Source organism: Thamnophis sirtalis, unplaced genomic scaffold, assembly GCF_051295495.1.
Source record: "Thamnophis sirtalis isolate CommonGarterSnake01/CBP01778 unplaced genomic scaffold, rThaSir2_p1.2 scaffold_9, whole genome shotgun sequence".
In the NCBI taxonomy this organism is placed as follows: domain Eukaryota; kingdom Metazoa; phylum Chordata; class Lepidosauria; order Squamata; family Natricidae; genus Thamnophis; species Thamnophis sirtalis.
This window is the reverse complement of record NW_028261389.1, coordinates 32,899,679-32,919,084: the sequence shown is the minus strand read 5'-3', so window position 1 is coordinate 32,919,084 and position 19,406 is coordinate 32,899,679. Positions and strand designations below refer to the sequence as shown.

Here is a 19,406-nt window from a genome sequence, read left to right as displayed (position 1 = left end):
TTTGTTCAATGATCAAATTCTAATTGTAGGCATAAGTAAAGGACTACCTGTATGTTATTAAAATAGCCTGGTTTATAATAGCTTTCCAAAAAGTAAGGCATAAATAGATTGATTCTAATGTCTTTTATAGGTGTAACCGTGCGAGTGCCTCAAACAACAGCTTATGTTGTAAACAGTGGGTTAACATTAGGATCTGGTGGACCTCAACTCACAGTACATCATCGGCCTCCTCCAGTACATTCAGTAAGTACATTTTATCGATTAACATGAATATTTAGAAAAGATGGTACAACCACATAGAAGATCAAATGTATTTATGCAGGGATCATTAATATTTTAAAACTAATTGGGGACAATACTGTGAAAAACTTTAATAGCTGGAGAAAAAAATAGTAAAGTGATGATATCACTGAGCTAGACAAAGTTAGAGCCCGTTTGGGGTTTGAGGGGGAAATCAAAGAGAAAAATTTGGTTGTTTCTGAGATCATAAGAAAAAGATCTGGAGCTACATATGGATCACAAATTATTCATTCTGTAGAAGTTTCTGACAAATGTAGGAACAATGCAATTCAAAATGCTGATTTTAATCTTTAAAGCCTTGAATTGCATAGATTAGAATACCCTGCTTTTGCAATAATCTGTGGTTCTGTAAGAACTCTCCTCGTTCCTTCTGAAGCCAGCATTTTTGGTAACTGCTCCCATTTTTTGGGAAATCCTTACCACTTGACAAGGACTATTAACTATTGAGCGATCAATTCATGTAGTCTCTGAAATGATGAAGCAACTTCTTTGCCACCTTCACAACCCCATTTCTCTTTCCCTTAGGAGCCATTGCGGCCTGTGCATCCAGCCCCTCTGCCAGAGGCCCAGCAGCCCTCTCGACTGCCTCCAGAAGCTGCCAACCATTCTTTGCCTCAGAAGCCACACCTGAAGCTTGCCCGAGTGCAAAGTCAAAATGGCATTGTGCTTTCTTGGAGTGTTTTGGAAGTGGACCGGAGCTGTGCTAGTGTGGATAGCTATCACCTATATGCATACCATGAGGACCCAAGTGCCACTGTACCCTCTCAGTGGAAAAAGATTGGGGAAGTAAAAGCCCTTCCTCTGCCTATGGCATGCACACTTACTCAGTTTGTGTCTGGCAGCAAATACTACTTTGCTGTGCGTGCTAAAGACATCTATGGACGTTTTGGACCATTCTGTGACCCCCAGTCAACAGATGTGATTGCTTCCCAAAGCAGTTAAACTTAAAGACATTGAAAGCTTCCATTCTTGCCCCATGGCTGTGGCTTGATCTAGTTTTGAGTTTGTTCTCATGCATGAAACTCATTGTAAAATCTTCTCTGCAGAATTATTTTGGAGAGCTCTTTCATACACTACAAAACTTACAACCAAAACTGAAATAAATTCATAACCTCCAGCAAGACAGCTTGTATTTCTGATGAAATAGTCTCCTCCCCTTTGCTTACAAGTCACTGAACCTAGTAAATAGTGAGTAAGAAAGTTTTGGGAATTTGGCTGACATGTTTCATGTGGCCCACCAATAATGTCACACATTGGCACAAGCGCAGAGTATAACAGCCAGGTTAGGTGGGAAGCCTGGATTCAGGATTGTGCTTGGTCCTAGAAGAGTGGCCCATTGTACTTTACAAGACATCTAAACTACTTCCTAAAGGGCAAAGACATTTATCTATAGTCAGTTTTTGAGTTCTTGTTCTGCTTATTGAAATGAAAAAGTTCCAGGCAGGCTTGCACTCTATTTGTCACCAGAACTTGGGAGTATTTTGAAGCCCACTACTAAAGCCAGGTTTCTAGAAAACTTCATTTGCATTTTCAATAGCTTCCTGATTCTCTTTTTATGATCCTTCTCTTTTTTTTAAAAATAATTTAATTTGTGCCTTAAACAATAATTTCAAAATAAATGCAGTCACACTTTCTGTGTTCCTCTTTCTTTGCCATCCTTTCAATATTCTGTTCTTTTGCCAACCCTAGAATGTCATAATCTCTTATTGCAGATTCACTTGACAAGTAATACCCAGGTTTTCCAATAATTCATGCTAATGTTTACATTACTTATTTAATTTAATCTGTGAAGATTTATCACTCACACAGTTTAGCCGCATCATGCTGTTCTTAAGAAGATGGTAGGTAGCCAAAACAAACGTCATTTTCCTAACAAACACACTAATACCTAGAATTCTGTGTAACAACTTTATGAAAATTCTATATCCACTGAGTCAAAACAATGGAATAGATCCTCCACTTTTTCCATTTCAGCAAAGCTCACGGCCACTGAAAACAAATAAGCTAAACCTGGCATGGAAATAACCATACTGTATTCTAGAGAAAAATAGGACATACATTATCTTCTTGGTTGATAATTCCTATTAAATAGTGAGTGGTAACTCTTCACTGCATTGCTTGGCACTTCCTATTACTTCCTGTTCTGAAATTGATAGGGTTGGAAAAGAAATGCAAAGTTCAAAAGGCACAAGCAGAAGCTATCTTAGGAAGACAAGATCTTAATGCTGTTTATGTGGGACGGTGTATTTCAGTAAAGACAAACCATAGTCTTGTGCCATTTTGTCTCTTATTTTTCTCAGAATAATGTGGAAACTTGCTAGTCTCTACATGTTGTAGTCAGAAACTTTTTGAGTGGGTAAATTTCATTCTCCGTATTATGAATTCTTCAAATCAATCAGCTGGTAATTGGCATATTAATTTATCACATTTTCTTTTTACCTTCAAAAATCTGAAAATAAAACAACTAGTTAGCTAGAAACCCATCTCTGAAATGGTCACAAAAAGGATTTTTATTATTTACTGAAGGAGGGGTATATTTAGCCCACCTCTTAATTTGAATGCTGAAAAATGCAAAAGGCAGTCAACAAAAAGGGATCAGAAATCAATGAAAGGAGCATTTAATTACAAAACCATTTTTATTTTTTTAAAGAAGCATTGAACTCCAGTTTAATTTGGCAGTTCCTATTGTTTGTAGCCAATATATTGTTGCTTGCCCTTTCTCTTAGATTTTTTTTGGTACTTGGATAATAAAGTCAGATCTAAGAACATCTGGGAGGAAAGTATACTTTCATAAGGTATGCAACTTTTTTTTTGAGTTTAGATACTAGGACCTACAACTTTCTCATACGAAGACATTCAAGAAGTTTCCGTTCCAGTTTCCAGTATCAGATCTCGTTCCGTGTTCAAGTAAGTTTATGGCAGATGTTAATTTCAGCACTTCTTAAATTAGCATTTTGGAGGATAGTTATTAGCCTTCAGATTTATGTACTGCAGCTGATCGAGTAGGATGCTACATTTTCCAAAACAGAATGAGCATGCCACACAAGTTATATAAAGCAATACAGTTAAGCAGAAACAAATGTATAAGTAATGGCAAACCACATATTTTATATTCTGTGCTTAATTCTCTGCCTTTGCCCGAAAAAAGACATCTGAATCTGTAGAAATTAATATGTTCTTGCAACAGATAATGGGAACTTTATTCTTTTTCTATCAAACTACTATAAACAGGATTGCATGGCAACAAACTGGACTAATGCTGGATTTTTATTGTGTGTTCATTGAGAAACCATCCCACTCACCACTGTGAGCTTGTTATAGTATGGATAGAAGAGATATTTTTTAAAGGACCTTAAAGAAGAAAAGAAAATATCACTGTCTACATTGTACCATGTTGATATTTTTTTTCTTACCACTCTTACTTTATTGCAGTGTATGACTGGCCCAGCTTAGACATTTTTTTCTAGAATGATTTCACTGTGAAACTATATATTTCAGCAATGTTCTGCTCTTTAATACTGAGAATGCAGCTACTAATAGTAGTCAAGTTCGTTTTCAGAAGAAATGAAATAAATTCTGAAAGCGAACTAAAAAATTGTTATCTCGGTCTGGAATTCTTGTTAGCTTATTTCTGCTCATTTTCCCCCCCAAATTACAATTTATACAAAAAATTGGTTGAATTTAGATTGTGGAGAGCAAGAGATGCAACATACTTTTTATATTAGCAACTTAATGATAGAGGATATGTTCAGTGATACTAATACATGCCCTAAAAACTCTGAACAAAAACACTGTGTTTAAGGTTTACTGAAACATCCTGATTAATCTCTATTTTCAGCATGTTGGGCAATTTCTGTGCCTCTTTAAATTATTTATAAAAAGACCAAGATAAATTGTGACAAAATGTCTGAGAACAACCCACTAGAATTAGAACATGGGTACCACAATAAATTAAATCAGTCCATTCATTCAATGTTAGACTGATCCAATCAATTGCTACTACTTGTCCAGGACTTCTATGGCTCTAGAATCCATATTACATTGTATTAGTGCTTCAATAGTTTTATATTTGTCCCTTGACTTGCAATATCACAGTATTGGCTTAAAGAATTACAACCAGAATATGAAGCTACATTATGTTGATGCCATCTTTCACTTTCTTTAGTATTCTCATTCATTCAGTGGCAACGTCGTTCATTTTGCAAATGAAATCTTGCTGTTTTTAAGATCTTCATATTTGGGGTATATGAAAATTGGATAACAATATTTTCAGCAGTATAGAGGTTACGTTGAGAGTAATGTACAAATATGCAAGAATGCAAATCAAATTGTGTTCTACAGTATTATTGGATCTCACCTATATTTTAAAGCAGAATGATTGGTTTCTTACCTTCTTGTGCTAGCTTGAAAATATATTTTAAGACTAAGTTTAAATTTTAACTGTAAATAAAGCAACTGGACAGCCAAAACCTGAGGTACTCTTCAGATCAGTAATTTATAAGCACTGAAAAATAAACTTATACAAAACTCCTTATAGAAATTTGCACTCTGGTTTTTTTCTTCTTCAACAGATGAACATGTAAATAATGTAGGCTGTACCAAAAAGTCCAGTTTAAGCAGGACGGTGGCAAGTTCTCCTAACTTTTATATGCATTGTAGACTAGTGTCTGTACGTGTTAATTGTAGTGGGGTTTTGTCTTGATACGCCTGAAATTTATACTTTGAAATAAACTACTGGGTTTTTAATCTTTTGAGTTTTGTGTGATTAGTTTGGAAGAACAAAAGAGCATTTGGTTTAAGAAATGGAAATAAGAGTCCAGAATAGTCGAAAGGGAGGGAGAGAGCTAATAGATATAAGACAAGATAGACAGACAGGCAAAGGTGATAGATGATAAGATAGGCAACAAAGCACACTATTAGGAACATGAGATTGCTGGAAATCTCACTAAGCAGATTTCACTGCCAGAATTCATCTAGAATCAACAGTCATCTGCAATACATCATCCTAATCAGGCTATTTGCTCCACAGAGTTCATTTATCTAAAATGAACAAAATCCAAGGGTTATATATGCTATTACGCCCATTTTTACTTGCATATAATAGGTTTTATCTTTCTCATAAGAAGCCAAGAGTAAAATCAAGGTATATCCAGGTCTGTTTATTTGATATGGCAAAAAAAAAATGTAAACACAATTTTCCTGCACATGTTCAAATGCTCAGATATAGATTCACAGCACTGGTTTCATAGTAACAAAATCAAAGTTGTATGACTCTGGCAGACCCTGGTGCTTCGTCTTGTTGAAATTAACCCAGCTGAAGATAGGCAGGCCTTTCTCCACAGGTGGGCCACTGACGGCATAGGCTGTAAACTTTGCAGCCATATTGATATCTGCTACCTATACAAAAATTTAAAAAAAGGTCATGTAAGAGAAGAAAATGGGGATGGATATTTCACAAATATAACATGCAAAATATTCAGAAATGGCCCAGGACAATTCAAACCATGTTAACTGAATTGCCTATGCCCCAAACCAGGCCCCTTTATTCAGCAAGGTGAATCCAGAATGGAGATACTGAAACATACATTTGATACTGGTGAAGTGCGATTTTGTGTATTTTAATTCTCTGTAAAGCAAGGATATCTAAATAAAAAGGGAAAGCTGGCACACAAGGAGCGATGACAACAAATATGGATTTATCCAGGTTTTGTCTTGATCTGATTTTATAAACAGATTATATATCAAATATTAAGCCACACTCCCTAGCAATGAAAGCATGGTGAGATGTCAACAACCAACCTCAGTGAGATAACAATTACCTTGTGCTGTTTCTTCTCTGACCCAAAGATACCCAGTCTTGTAATGTATGCTGTACATAAAACTATCTTTGAAAACTATCCAGAACCTACAATTGGTCCTGATTGTGGTGGTGCAGTAGTAATGGAAACTCTTGTGACACCTAAGTGACACTGTTGCTCCACGAGCTGGCTTCTGGGTGTAATTCAGGTTGTTGGTTACCACCTATAAAAGCCCTCCTAGCATAGGACCAAGATATTTCCAAGATGGCCTGCTCCAAAAATATCTCCCCATCCCACACATTGCAATTGGAGGGGCACATCCCTACCCTGAAACCATGTCATCTTATGAGACCCTGGAGAGGTGCCTTCTCAACAGTGGCTCTTTTGGTGTAATCCTCCCTTCAGCATAAATTGGCTGGAACCTTCAAACCATTGCAAGCCTTTTGGCCAGCATGAATAGGGTCCCCATCCATAGGAGTTATGCTATACTTCACTGTGTTTGCCATTTATTGCCTACATGGTTTTAATGAGACAGGTTGTTTTTTTCTATTTGTTGGTTTTGACTTTTCCTTTCTTTTTTTTAAAATGCCACTTAAGGGTCATATTATTTGAGTTGGATGGCCATATAAATGCTTTAAATAAACTAATTGATCGACCAACCTTTCTGTTCATATTTTGCCCATATTTCAATTAACTCCTTTCACCATTTCCCCTCACAATTCTTATTATCTATTTCTCTTTTTGACACCCTGAAGTAAAAAGTGAGTGATTACAAATATCTCAATGTTCTGTTCCTGTATGAGTCTTCTGTACCATTGCAAAATCTTCTATATGTATAAAAATGGCTCTGTGTGTCCAGCATAACTCTGGAACGACTCAAGCAATTTCAACCAAACTTGGTACACAGATGACTTACTATCTGGAAAAAAATATTGTGGGGGGTAAGACGCCCCAAAAAACCCTTAGGGTATGTGTTCTGTTAAGATACAGCCTGTTGTGCCTTAAAATAACTTCTACTGTACTGCTGTAAAATGACTTCTACTGTACAGCGCAGCAGAGTTGCCATGATAACGGCTTCACAGTACTCCACAAGGGGGCTCCCTCTGATAAGGGGGAAAATCCAACATTAGAAATTATGTTTGCTCTGGACATTTTCCCCCTATAAATAAATACCCAGACAATGCTGGGTCATCGGCTAGTAGATGCATAAAAATGGCAGGTCAGTGTTCAGAATTTCTAAATCTTCCTTCCAGAAAATCAAACAATCTACACATACAACTGAAAGTAAATATACATATCCCAGGATAACGTTGCAGGATCCAATCTGAGTCGATCACCAGAAACAAAGGTTTATTCTCCTTTTCGGGCTTGTGCTGTTTCTACAATAATGAACTCCAGCACAAGCCCGGAAGCTTAGGAGAATCAAACTTTTATCCTGGTGACTGACTCAGATTGGATCCTGCAACCCACACACAGGTTAAGAACGGAGACTATAATATTCCTTAAATAAATAATATTAATTTCTCAAGCGCAGGAGTGGCTATGACTCTTCCAAGGGTTGCTAAACTATAATTCTGAATGCCTATTGCAGTTAGCCAGGCTGGCTAAGATTTGCCTCAATCTTAAAGGGAGAATTAAACATTTCATTCTGTACTGGTCTGTTGCACAAAACTAGAATGGCTATACTTTACAATCCTAACACAAAAACAAGTATTTACATTGAATTCTCATTTTATTTTTAACTGTTAATTAGATGAAAGCTAATTTAATCATGTTTTAGTTATTTATATATTAAATTATTGTATTTTATTCCAATTTCATTTTTAACCGTATTTTATTCCAGTTTCACTCTAAATCATATTTTATTCCAATTCCATTTTAAATTGTTCTTATCTGATATTAATAATAATTTGTGTCTGGAACTCTGCACTTTCATATGGCCCAAGGGCTAATCAATAAAGTAAACTAACTCAAAAAAAAATCAAAGCTGCTATCAATGGAAGCATGATAAAAATGATATCAATGATTGTCAAAGTAGCTTCGTTTGGGCAGCTGCTGGCACCTGCATTTGAATGCACAAGTAATTACAGGCATGTATGATGATGTACAGAGGGGAGAATATTGTGTATGCCAAATAATGTGGATCAGCTAATGTTTTCTCCACCCCACATGTATCTGTAGTGGGGCAATTCCTTTAGGACTGTGTACCTTAGAATCATAGCATCCAGCTGGAACTGGAGACTTGTGTTTCAAGTCTTCTCGGCAGCAAATGGTATTGCAGGGATTGTATCTTGTGTACGGATCTTTCTTATAATCTGAAAATAAAGGGGAGGGGATAAGTAGGTTTTCACGCTCTTGCTTAACCATGATTTAATTCTGTGTCTGTAGAGTCAGAAGTCTGTCATTTGATTCTTGCCTCTCCTTCAAAAAACTTGGAGCCATTTTCTTTCCACCCCAGTTGGATTTTATCTATGAAGCATAGTTATAATAAGAGAGTAGAAAAGAGGGTCTGCTCTGAAAACTTGTTTAAAGATAACTAATTGAAATTTGGCTCCTGTCACTCATGGACTTGGAAAACTGTAGCGAAAAATATGATGTATTTAAAACTCAACATTTCTTTATTTTAACTAGATTCAACAGATAATGGCCAAGAGTTTAATATTGTGAAAGGTGAGCGGATACTGTTATTGCAAAACAAATGTTTGATAATGAGGGCTTTTTTTAATTATGGAAGAGAACACAATCTAGAAAAATCAATAGAAATTTTTTAAATGACATACTATTATATCTCATGATGCGCTTCATGGACTTCATATCAGTTACTGTTCCTTGGTCCCGTCGGAAGATTTTTGCTCTTGGGGCCATTTCATAAGAAAAGTCCAAACCATACTTTTCAACATATTCTCCATATCCACTCATATTATAAATTACTTTATGGAAAGGGATGTTGTAGGAAGACCAGTATCCTGCGAAACAAGGCTTTACCAGTGAATGAGTTCAGCTGGAGCTTTTGTACATTGCTTGACTTTAACTGCATGAAACATTAACCAAGTTTTAAAAAACTGAGTCTCAAGGGAATGTGAGCCAAACTAGCATGGTAGAAAAATTTCATAAAAGGAGGTTACATTTGGCAAAGCTGAAATATTTAAGGAATTTCAAATTCAGCAAAAGAATGTGAATTTACATCGTCTACCATCTGTAGCACAAAGGAAATTTGTATTTAGTGCTAAAATGTCTCTCTCACACACAATTATTTCTAAAAATACAAATTGTGAATTCCTGGTAAATTGCACTTACTAACGTTGAGATTATTTGCAACTTCTATTAGGAAGCTTTAGTTGAGATCATTTACCTTTGGCCCTCCCCTGTATTCCATTATTCAAAAACTCTTATGTAAATATTTACCTTTACGGAGAATATCTGTTTGATCGGAATATTTTACAAGATTGGGAACCTGTTCAATGATATAAAGTGCCTCATCGTCAATGCGTCTTCGCAATTTGATCTTTTTTGTATCGAGTATCATATATTGATTATTGTAAGTACCTAGAGGTCAGTAAGAAAACAGTTAAATCTTAACTGTGCTCCTCCCCCCCATAGAATCATGGGTGAAAAGATTCCCATTCAAATATACCAACCAGAATTTTGTTTTTCAAAAGTTTGGGCCCAGGTCTTTCCAGAATCTGCCATCATATTGGCAATACGGACTCTCTCCCATGCAAAGAGGCTCTCAGGTACCACTTGTTTAAGAAGAGAAAGGTTGAATACGCTGTTTGTGGTCTGCAACATAATCAATCCATTGCCAAGTATATAAAAGTCATCTAGGGAAATCAAAAAGCCTGAAACAAGAATTTTGAAAAAGTTTGTTATTCAAAAAGAAATCCTTCATATATTTTTTCATTCTAATGTTTGATTTCCACAAAGGAAGGAAATTAAATGGATAAAAACAAAGAATCTACAAAAACAGCAGCACCAGAATCAACTGATTATAAAAGAAAAAGCAACCAAATTCAGCTAAATTATATATTATCAGCAATGAGACTCTGGAAGTGGTGAATCAGACCTATTTGTGAAGAGATTAAAGTTCATCTGTCATGCATTTTACAATTGCTTTCAGAAACATGGATTGGAAAGGATTGGACTGGATGAAGGAGGACTCAAGATAGATCTATCTATTCCAGTTTGTTTTGGAGATACGCCCAGTCCAATCTTTTGGGATGAAAACACAATACATAAATGACTTCAATGCTGCATATTCATCCCTGATTTCAACTAGTCTTGGGAAAAGCTTTCCTTGCCTCATAAGGGTCACCATAAGAAAAATAATTTATTTTATTACTTAAGATTCAGTTCTATTCTCCTGTGTGCTGCTTGGGGAATCCAAGCATGGGTTAACTTTGTCCATTAGCCTTGAGACTGAGTTATGTAAATTGGTGACCATGCCTCCACTGGCGGGATGGGCTCAGTTTTTTTAACTCAGTCCAGCCGACGAGACATATATCAATTCTTCTCCAGACTTCTGAGACAAATTTATACCCTTTTTCTGGATTTCCCTGCAAGCACGATGGACCTAGTTGGTGGAAAAGATTTGCGGCAGTTCGCTGTCTGCCAGTTCCCTCTATGGCCCCTTTTACCGCTCAGGTATTTCTCTGCCGTTTGGAGCCGTTTGGGGGTTGAGTTTCCCCGCAGGGAATTAGAGCCTTTGCAGGCGGCTGGGCAGCAAGCGCTTTGTTCCTGCCGGCATGGGGCTTTCTTGCACAGCGCGGAACTTCGGCTGGCGCTAGCGACGAGATTTAAGCGTTAAGAGCCTCGGAGCCCTTGAATTGCCTGCCATTCACGGCATGGCTTCTCTTATCTTGCCGCTGGGAGTTACCTGCCGTTCGCGGCGAGGTTTGCCTTTGCGGAATTCTGATCGCATTGGGGCAGTGAGGCAGCGCGCCAGCGATTCCGGCATTATTTTCCCCCTGAGAAGCTAAGGAGACTGTGCTTTGTGGCTTATGATTTGAATTTGGCGCTCGTTTGTTGGGCGCCATGCTGGGGCCATTTCTGACGCAGGCGCTGCTGGGACCGGGCGTTGCCTCCTCTTGCAGTTGCTGATTCATCGGCCCCTCCCAATTCCCTCACTTTGGCTTTGTGTGCCTTGGGGAGGAGTTGTTTTCCTGCTGCCTTGCTGGCCACGCGGTCTCTTTGCCTTACAGTGAACTCTGTGCTTTGTGCCTTTTGAGTCTTTTCGAATCTCAACTCATTGCAATGGCTGATCATTCTACTGTGGGAGGTACAGTTGAATCCTCTTCTGATAATCAGGGTGCTGCCCAAGCGGGGGTTAGTTCAAGGCCTGGCAGAGCCACCTCTAGGGCCACCAGTCAGAGGCCCAGGGAGACCTCCGGAGCTCCGGATAAGGGCCACAAAAAGGATAAATCTAAAGCACCATCTAAAGCCTCTGGAGAGGGTAGTTTCCCGCCCCATGCTCTTACCTCAGCATATTTCGCCAGCCCCACAACCTGCAGGCCTCCAGACCTGGTCTCCGGATCGTTCCTTGCCTGTTATCCCTGAATCTGGGGCGGGGGGGGTTGGGGATCCAGCTCCCCACAGTAATGCCCGAGGCCCAGGCTATTCCAATGTACTCTATGCCACGTGCTGGGCCCTCTGCCACATTTACTCCCACTGTTGCAGGCCTAGGCCTACGGAAGGCTATGACCAGGGCCTATCCCCAGATATTTACCAAATGATATCTGCAGCTATATCCAGGGGGGTGGATGCTGAGCTGCTTCGGAGGAAACAGGCCCCGGTGGTGGCTAGCAGCCAAGGTGGGCCTTCTCTCCCAGCTCCACAGGTGGATCTGCCTGATCTGCAGATCCCCCCTTCCCTCTATTTATAGTGAGGATTCGGCTTTGGTGGAGGAAGGGGAGTTGATTGATAGGGGGTTCTCTGATGATGAAGGCCTGATCTTTGATCAGCCTAATTCTTCTAGTCTGTTTCGGCCTACTCTGTTCAAGTCCTTATTGTTTAAAGCTAAGGCCACTACCCATATGGGAGAAGTAGCTCCCAAGGATAGTTCTGCTGTAGGCCTGGACACCACTGAACGCCTTCTTGCTGTGCCAGTTTCATTGCAGGAGGTGATTCCTTCTCCAAAGCTTTTCATGGATCTCATTCATTCAAAAACAATGGGACCAGCTACCTGCAGTTACCCCACCTAGCAACGGGGACAGGAAGCTGTACACTTCTACCCCTGATTTGGAGACCCTTTTGCAATTTCCAACTGTGGATCAGCCAGTAGCAGCCCTAGCTTCCCCTGCCCTGATTCCATCTGAGATATCTGAGGGTCTGAAGGCTGAGGACCGTAAGGCCGAGACGGTTATTCGTAAGACACACCAGGCCGCGGCCTGGGCTTTACGTGCTGCTACTGCGGCATTGTTCTTTAATAGGACCTCGGTGCTCTGGCTTAAGCAGTTGAAGGAGAGGCTGGCCCCTGACGAGGTGCGCCTTCACCAGGACGTTACTAAAATTATGGCTGCCTTGGAATTTTTGGCGGATGCCACGCTCAATGCTGCTAAGTTTGCTTCTCAAGCTGTAGTCTCCAATGTGGCCTCCCATCGCCTCTTGTGGCTCCACCATTGGCAGGCTGACATTAAATCTAAATGGCGCCTGGCATCCACGCCCTTCAAGGGCGGGGCCTTGTTTGGATCCGTTCTCGATCCCATTCTCATAGACCTTATATTCAGATAATAGTTTATACAAAAATCAATTTACCTTCTAATACAGAGCAGTCTAATCATACTTTCGCTACTCTTCTTCCTACCCCTTGCTTCTCATCTCCATTCCTCCCAAGCCAAAATTCCATATAATTAGGATCTCTCTCTTCACTTTAAAATCCTGAGCTTTTTATGTTAGACTTCAAGCATGTAAATCCATAAAATGTGTGTCCAAAATCCATACCACTTCATTCAGTCCTAAGATCACTTCATTAATATCCCGCTCCACCTTCCCTTCTGCCCCACTCCTCCCAACTCCATTCGTCCCAAACCGCAATTCAAATAAATCTTGGTCTCCACTTTCCTCACACCAGAAAACAATTCATGCGCAGTTTGGATTAAAATTCAAATAAGTCTTATATAAATCCCGTACAATATCTGTCCAAAATAAGCGATGCTTCTTTCCGTTCCTCATCGATATACAGCTTTACCATTTCATACCAAACAGGAATCCTAAAATTTTGATCAATCTAAGAGTTTAAAAAGTATTTTAAAGATATCGCTGGATCTTTATTCTTTACTCTTCTGCCCTTCCGGAAAGAGAAGGCAGCCCTCTGCCTTATGGCCACGTGTCCCGCTGCTTTGAAGATATGGCTAAATCCTCAGTTTCCGCTCTTCTGCCTCTCCAGTAGGGGGAGAACAACTCCCTCCGTCTTGTAACCAAGTGAATTACTGCTTGTCTTTCCTTCACCTTGTCTTTCCGCGTTTCCGAGTGAGTCAGGAGGTCCCGCCTTCAGAGTTTTATAATAAAAGTCCCGAGCTTCCGAAACAGAATTAAGACGAAATCTTTGATTCTCGAATGTAACTGTGATTCCAACTGGAGCTTCCCATTTATACTGTATTTGGTGGTTTCTAAGCTCTTTGGTTAAAAAAGTATAATCTCTCCTTGCTTGCAGCATCTGGAATGGTATCTCTTTAAAGACAAACAAATCCTGCCCATCGATTCGCAGTCTGTTGTTGTAAAACTTTTGGATGATCGCATTTCTGGATTCTCTTGTGAAAAAATATATAATTATGTCTCTTGGGAGCTGTCCCTGTTCTGCTACACACGAATTCTGGCGATAGATTTTTCGAATATTCCAATCAAAATTGAATCCCGGACTTCCCACCGCTTGACTGAAAGCCTCTACAAACATCTGTTTCAAGTTCTCACCTTTCTTTTCGGGCAGTCCTCTGACTCTTATTGCAAACGCCTTCCTGTTGTAATTTATCATTATAAGTTGTGTTTGAGTATCTCTAATCTCTTGTTGTAATGTTTGAATGTTAGAAGTCAAATTAAAATTAGCCTCCTCCAAAGTTTCCAGTTTAGTCTCCATTTCTTCGGTATAATCTGTCAAAGCAGACATAGCTTCAAATATATCCATCTTTATTTGGGCAATCTTGGTCTCAATTTTGTCACATAAGTCCAGCACAAATTGTTTGATTTCTTGTTTGAAGTCATTAAGTATTTGAAAAAGAAGCTCCTGTGTTAAGGAATCTCCAGTAGGGGGTGTGGGAGGCAAGGGCAGCGATTTTATAGCAAGTTCTTTAAGCACATGCAAAAGGGAGCGTTTTGCCTGCTTAGATCTGGGAGCCATTATAGGTAAAAGCTGAGAATAAACAAACAGTATCTTCACCTGCTCAGTTCTCAATAAGTTATTTGTAGATTTTGCTTGTTAATGAGGAGCAGTCTCCAGGAAGATAGAGCCGGTTAATTACGTCATCTATTAATCACCAACACAGTAAAATCGCCATTTTGTAGCACGATTGAACAAAGAAGCCTCAAAGGAAAACGAGGCTGGTGTTTAAGATAGTTATAAAAAAAGGAACATCTCAGGAGTGGGACCCGCTCGTGTTAGTCTTAAGTAGCTTTAAGCAGCTTATCATTGTCCTGAGGGGGGGGATCACCTGTCTAGGGCTGCAAAAAAGGCAGCTGAGAAGAACTGGCTGGAGATAAGAGCTCAGTTACGCTGGATCTTTTCTCCGTTCACAGCCAAAAAAAAAGAAAGGGGCTGTGAACTACGAATAAATCCTAGCACATGAGCTTCTGCCTGCCCCTTTCTGCCAAAAAGGGGTGATATCTATTGATCTTAATTAGATATACAGACCAGAACTCTGAGAGGAGCTCCGTTGAGCTCCTTCGGCGACAGACACCGCCCCCGGAAGCAATCCCATTCTCATAGAGACTAGGGACAAGCGCAAGGTCCTCCCCTCCTCAGGGGGGGCGCAATACCAGACGGCAGCAGCCATACAACAGACGCCAGTCCTTTCGGGGCGGCTATTCTGGCTACACAGCGGCCCCCTTTGTTCCCCATTACAACAGGGGCTTTCACCAGTCGCAGGACTACGGCAAGGACCGTGGGGGGGCAGATATAGGGGGCGCCAACAGCACCAGGCGCAATCCCACAACAGGAGATCCTTTCATGGCTCGGGAAACCGGTCCTTTCGAAGGTAGCGGTGACTCGCAGGGGGAAGAGTCAGTGGGCGAGTGTCTGCTGGCCTTCGCTCATCAGTGGGCGGAAACCACCTCAGACGCCTGGGCCCTTCAGGTGGTGAGGCTGGGCCTCACACTAGAATTTCTCTCCATTCCTCCAAGACATTTCATCAGGTGCCCCGTTCCCAGGTGCTCAGTAAAGCGGCGTCTCATGGAAGCTGAAATAAATCATCTCATATCCATCAAAGCAATAGAACAGGTTCCCAAGGGGCAGGAAGGTCCAGGGTTTTACTCCATCCTATTTCTGGTGCCCAAAAGCTCAGGAGGATGGAGAGCCATTCTAGATCTGAAAAGACTCAATTGGTACATCAAGTACCAGAGGTTCAAGATGCAGTCGTTAAAAAGCATCCTGGCATCCATCCGCCAAGGCGACATGATGACATCAATCGACATCAAGGAAGCGTACCTCCATGTGCCCATTCATCCGGCTCATCGACGGTTCCTGCGCTTCCACTTTGCGGGCCATCATTTCCAGTACAGGGCCTTGCCTTTCAGCCTTTCATCGGTGCCCCACACTTTTATCAAGCTCCTGGCGGTGGCGGTGGCGGCGGCCTCCCTTCGTTCGGTTCCGGTGAGAGTGAATTGTTACTTAGACGACATCTTGGTCCTGTCACCATCCCGGGACTAGGCCCTATGGGATCTTCAGGTAACGATGGGCTCCCTGCGGAGGCACGGCTTCGTGCTGAATCTTCCCAAGAGCCATCTGCAGCCGACTACAACGCTGCTTCACTTAGGGACCATCATCAATTCCGCCACTTGCCAAGTTTTCCTGTCTCTGGAAAGGCGACAGAGCATCCAACAGCTGGCTTCTTAAGTGTCAGCCTTGCGGCTTGTGCCTCTGGCTTTACTCTCTCAGCTGTTAGGGAAGATGATTTCTTGCATCGACATCGTTCCCTGGGCCAGGTTTCACGCACGACCACTCCAATGGTTCCTGCTTCCTTATCAGAGATCTCACACCAGTCATTCTCAGCTCAAGGTCCGTCTTTCACCCAAGGCCCTCAGATCACTCCGATGGTGGGCGTCCTCAAAGATTCTCAAGGGGTGTCTGTTCAAAGAGCCGGAACGCATCCAGGTTACGACGGACGCCAGCCTGTTTGGATGGGGCGGCCATGCCCTGGACAGGGTGGCACAGGGTCGCTGGTCAGACCGGGAGCTGTCCAACAGCATCAATTGGCTAGAGCTGCGGGCCATCAGACTGGCCCTGCGAGAGTTTCAGGACATTGTGACTCACAAGCACGTGCTGATCTTGACCGACAATGTGGCCTCAAAGGCGCATGTCAACCGCCGGGGGGCAGGCCCTCCAGAGCCCTCATGATGGAGGCAGAGAAATTGCATCATTGGGCAGAGTCCAGGCTGTTGTCCCTTTGGGCGGAACACATTTTGGGCGAATCCAATGTCCAGGCGGATTGGCTGAGCAGAGCCACAGTGGATCATGCGGAGTGGCAGTTACATACAGACCTCTTCCAGCAGATTTCCCTCTGATTCGGCCGTCCAGTGGTGGACTTGTTCGCGCAACCTCACAATGCGCAACTGCCCCGTTTCTTCTCCAGGTATGTGACCCCCAGAGCGGAGGGAGTGGATGCCTTGCGCAGCCCGTGGCCGGACGGCCTCCTTTCCGCCTTTCCGCCTCTTCCAGTGATCCCGGCGGTCATCCAGAAGATTCTGTTGGAACGTGCGGAAGTCCTCCTGGTGGCTCCGATGTGGTCCCGGCGGACCTGGTATACCGACCTGGTGCATCTGTCGATCTCCCGCCCGTGGAGGATTCCGGACGATCAAATCCAGCTCCATCAGGGGGCCCTCATTCATCTGAACCCCCAGTTGCTACAATTAGCCGTGTGGCACGTGAGCGGACTATTCTGACGAACCTTCAGTATTCAAGCGAGATCATCAGTATGATTCAGGCGGCCCGCCGACCTTCCACCACTCGAATTTACGAGGCTACTTGGCAGGCCTTCTGCAGGTGGTGCCGACGGGCTGGGGCAGACCCCCTCCAGGATTCGGTGCCCCGAGTGTTGGACTTTCTACAATCTGTTCTTTACAAAGGTTTGGCACCCAACACGCTCCGCAGGCAGGTCACGGCTCTTGCCACAGTGATTGGGGGAGGTCAAGGACTTTCCTTGTCACAACATTCTCAAGTCAAGGCCTTCCTGAAGGGGGCAGCCAACATCCGACCTCCGACCATGCACCGCTATCCTACTTGGGATCTGTCATTAGTGCTCAGGGCACTTATGGACTCTCCTTTCGAACCTATTTCTTCCATCAGTCTTCGACTATTGACTCTTAAGACGGTGTTTTTGGCGGCGATTTCATCAGCCAGGTGGGTTTCCGAGCTGGCGGCTCTTTCCGTTCGAGCGGATCTCTGTATATTCCACCCCAGCAGAGTTGTTCTCCGCTTGGACCCAGCCTTTCTACCGAAAATCAACACGCTGTTTCACAGAGCTCAGGAACTCATCCTTCCGGACTTTTGTCCCAACCCTTCTCATCCGCAGGAGCGCCAATGGCATCACCTGGATGTGCGCAGGGTTCTTCGCCGCTACGTGAAGCGTACAGCGTCCTTCCGACGGTCTGAGACACTCTTTGTTTACTTTCAACCATCCTCCATGGGACAGAAAGTTTCTTCTCATACGATAGGGCGGTGGTTGAAAGCGTGCATTGCCCTTGATTATGACAGTCAATCCCAGCAGGTTCCCAGGCGCATCACCCCTCACTCTACCAGGAGTGCGGCCACCATGGCGGCCTGGGTCACGCAAGCCTCAGTGGAAGAGATCTGTAGAGCAGCCACCTGGTCTACACCATCGCCATTTATCAGACATTACAAGGTTGATGTGTATGCCTCGGCTGAGGCGTCCTTCGGGCGGCGTGTATTGCAACAGGTGCTCCCCCCTGCGGGGGACCCTGGCCAGCCTGATTCCCACCCTAGACCTTAATTGCTTTGGCATGTCCCATGCTTGGATTCCCCAAGCAGCACACAGGAGAACGACCGTTGACTTACCTGAAAGGTCCTTCTATGTGTGCTGAGAGGGGAATCCAAACCCGCCCGCAGCTTTGGCTGGCCAGGGTGATCATGTCTTGAAATTCATTATCTTCATTGATATGTTACCGCTTTATGTCAGATGGTATTTACTTATGAATTGCGTTTTTCTTGACTATGTTTGTATACCTTTTGGCTACGGCCTTCATTACTACTGTTATTGTTATGTTATCATTGTTCTTCTTGTTATACATCATTAAACGGCTGACTTCGTACAAAACTGAGCCCATCCGGCCAGTGGAGGCGTGGTCACCAATTTACATAACTCAGTCTCAAGGCTAATGGACAAAGTTAACCCATGCTTGGATTCCCCTCGCAGCACACATAGAAGGACCGTTCAGGTAAGTCAACGGTCGATTTAGACATCTGTACAATTGATCTGTAACTGTTTTTGTGTTGTGTCGAAGTAGTTTCATATTACATTATAAAACTCTAACACTATTCTGAATGCAGTGCTGTTGAGCTATGTTGGATTATCTTCAGCTAGCCTAGTCAATGGAAGATGGTACTTATAATCTAAATATGAGCGGGGAGAAATCTTTGGGGTTTATGTGTAAATAGAGCTCCCAATTGGAAATGTTTATAGCTTGCAGACAAACTAAGAAACATACATGGCATGTTTCAGTCATCTAAATTACCTGGATAACTGCTGAAAGAGGCACGTCCTGTTTTTGTCTGTGGGTCAATAATTCTGAAGTCCCAATGTTTATATATTCTCAAAGTGGCAGCATATGTGAACCAACTAGAATGACCAAAGTAGATATTCTCATATCCAGGGAGGACCTGAGAAAAAGAATGAATTAGTTATCTAAAAATAGCAGGCAAATCACTTTTGTTTCTCTTTTATGGAATTTAACATTTTAAAAAAATCCTTTTATTAATTGTTAGTATTTTTATAGCCTGCATACAATTAGTAATGTGAATTAAAACATTAATAGAAGAACTGGCCTTACACAACTTTGAAGGTGTTGCAAGTATTAAGGATTTAGGGAAAGACAAAAAAAATGAGGGTTTTTTTCCCTGCCACTATCCATTGGATAAGAATAAAAAGG

General features: G+C 42.1%; 2 protein-coding genes across 9 annotated transcripts in view; one reads left to right on the top strand and one right to left on the bottom strand.

Moving 5' to 3' along the window:
* ATF7IP (activating transcription factor 7 interacting protein) overlaps positions 1-1,934 on the top strand; it is a 287,553-nt gene extending 285,619 nt beyond the window's left edge. For all 8 annotated transcript variants that reach the window (XM_087723261.1, XM_087723259.1, XM_087723258.1 and 5 more), the window contains exons 14-15: positions 131-243; positions 826-1,934. In XM_087723261.1, coding sequence (XP_087579387.1) covers positions 131-243; positions 826-1,242 — 530 coding nt within the window. In that variant the 3' untranslated portion in view covers positions 1,243-1,934. The remainder of the gene's footprint in view (positions 1-130; positions 244-825) is intronic.
* Positions 1,935-5,438: 3,504 nt separating this feature from the next.
* PLBD1 (phospholipase B domain containing 1) overlaps positions 5,439-19,406 on the bottom strand; it is a 35,978-nt gene continuing 22,010 nt past the window's right edge. The window contains exons 6-11 of the mRNA XM_087723267.1: positions 18,993-19,137; positions 9,737-9,937; positions 9,504-9,644; positions 8,879-9,064; positions 8,307-8,413; positions 5,439-5,697 (exon numbers count right to left, since the gene is read on the bottom strand). Of these exons, the coding sequence (XP_087579393.1) occupies positions 5,530-5,697; positions 8,307-8,413; positions 8,879-9,064; positions 9,504-9,644; positions 9,737-9,937; positions 18,993-19,137 (948 nt within the window). The 3' untranslated portion in view covers positions 5,439-5,529. The remainder of the gene's footprint in view (positions 5,698-8,306; positions 8,414-8,878; positions 9,065-9,503; positions 9,645-9,736; positions 9,938-18,992; positions 19,138-19,406) is intronic.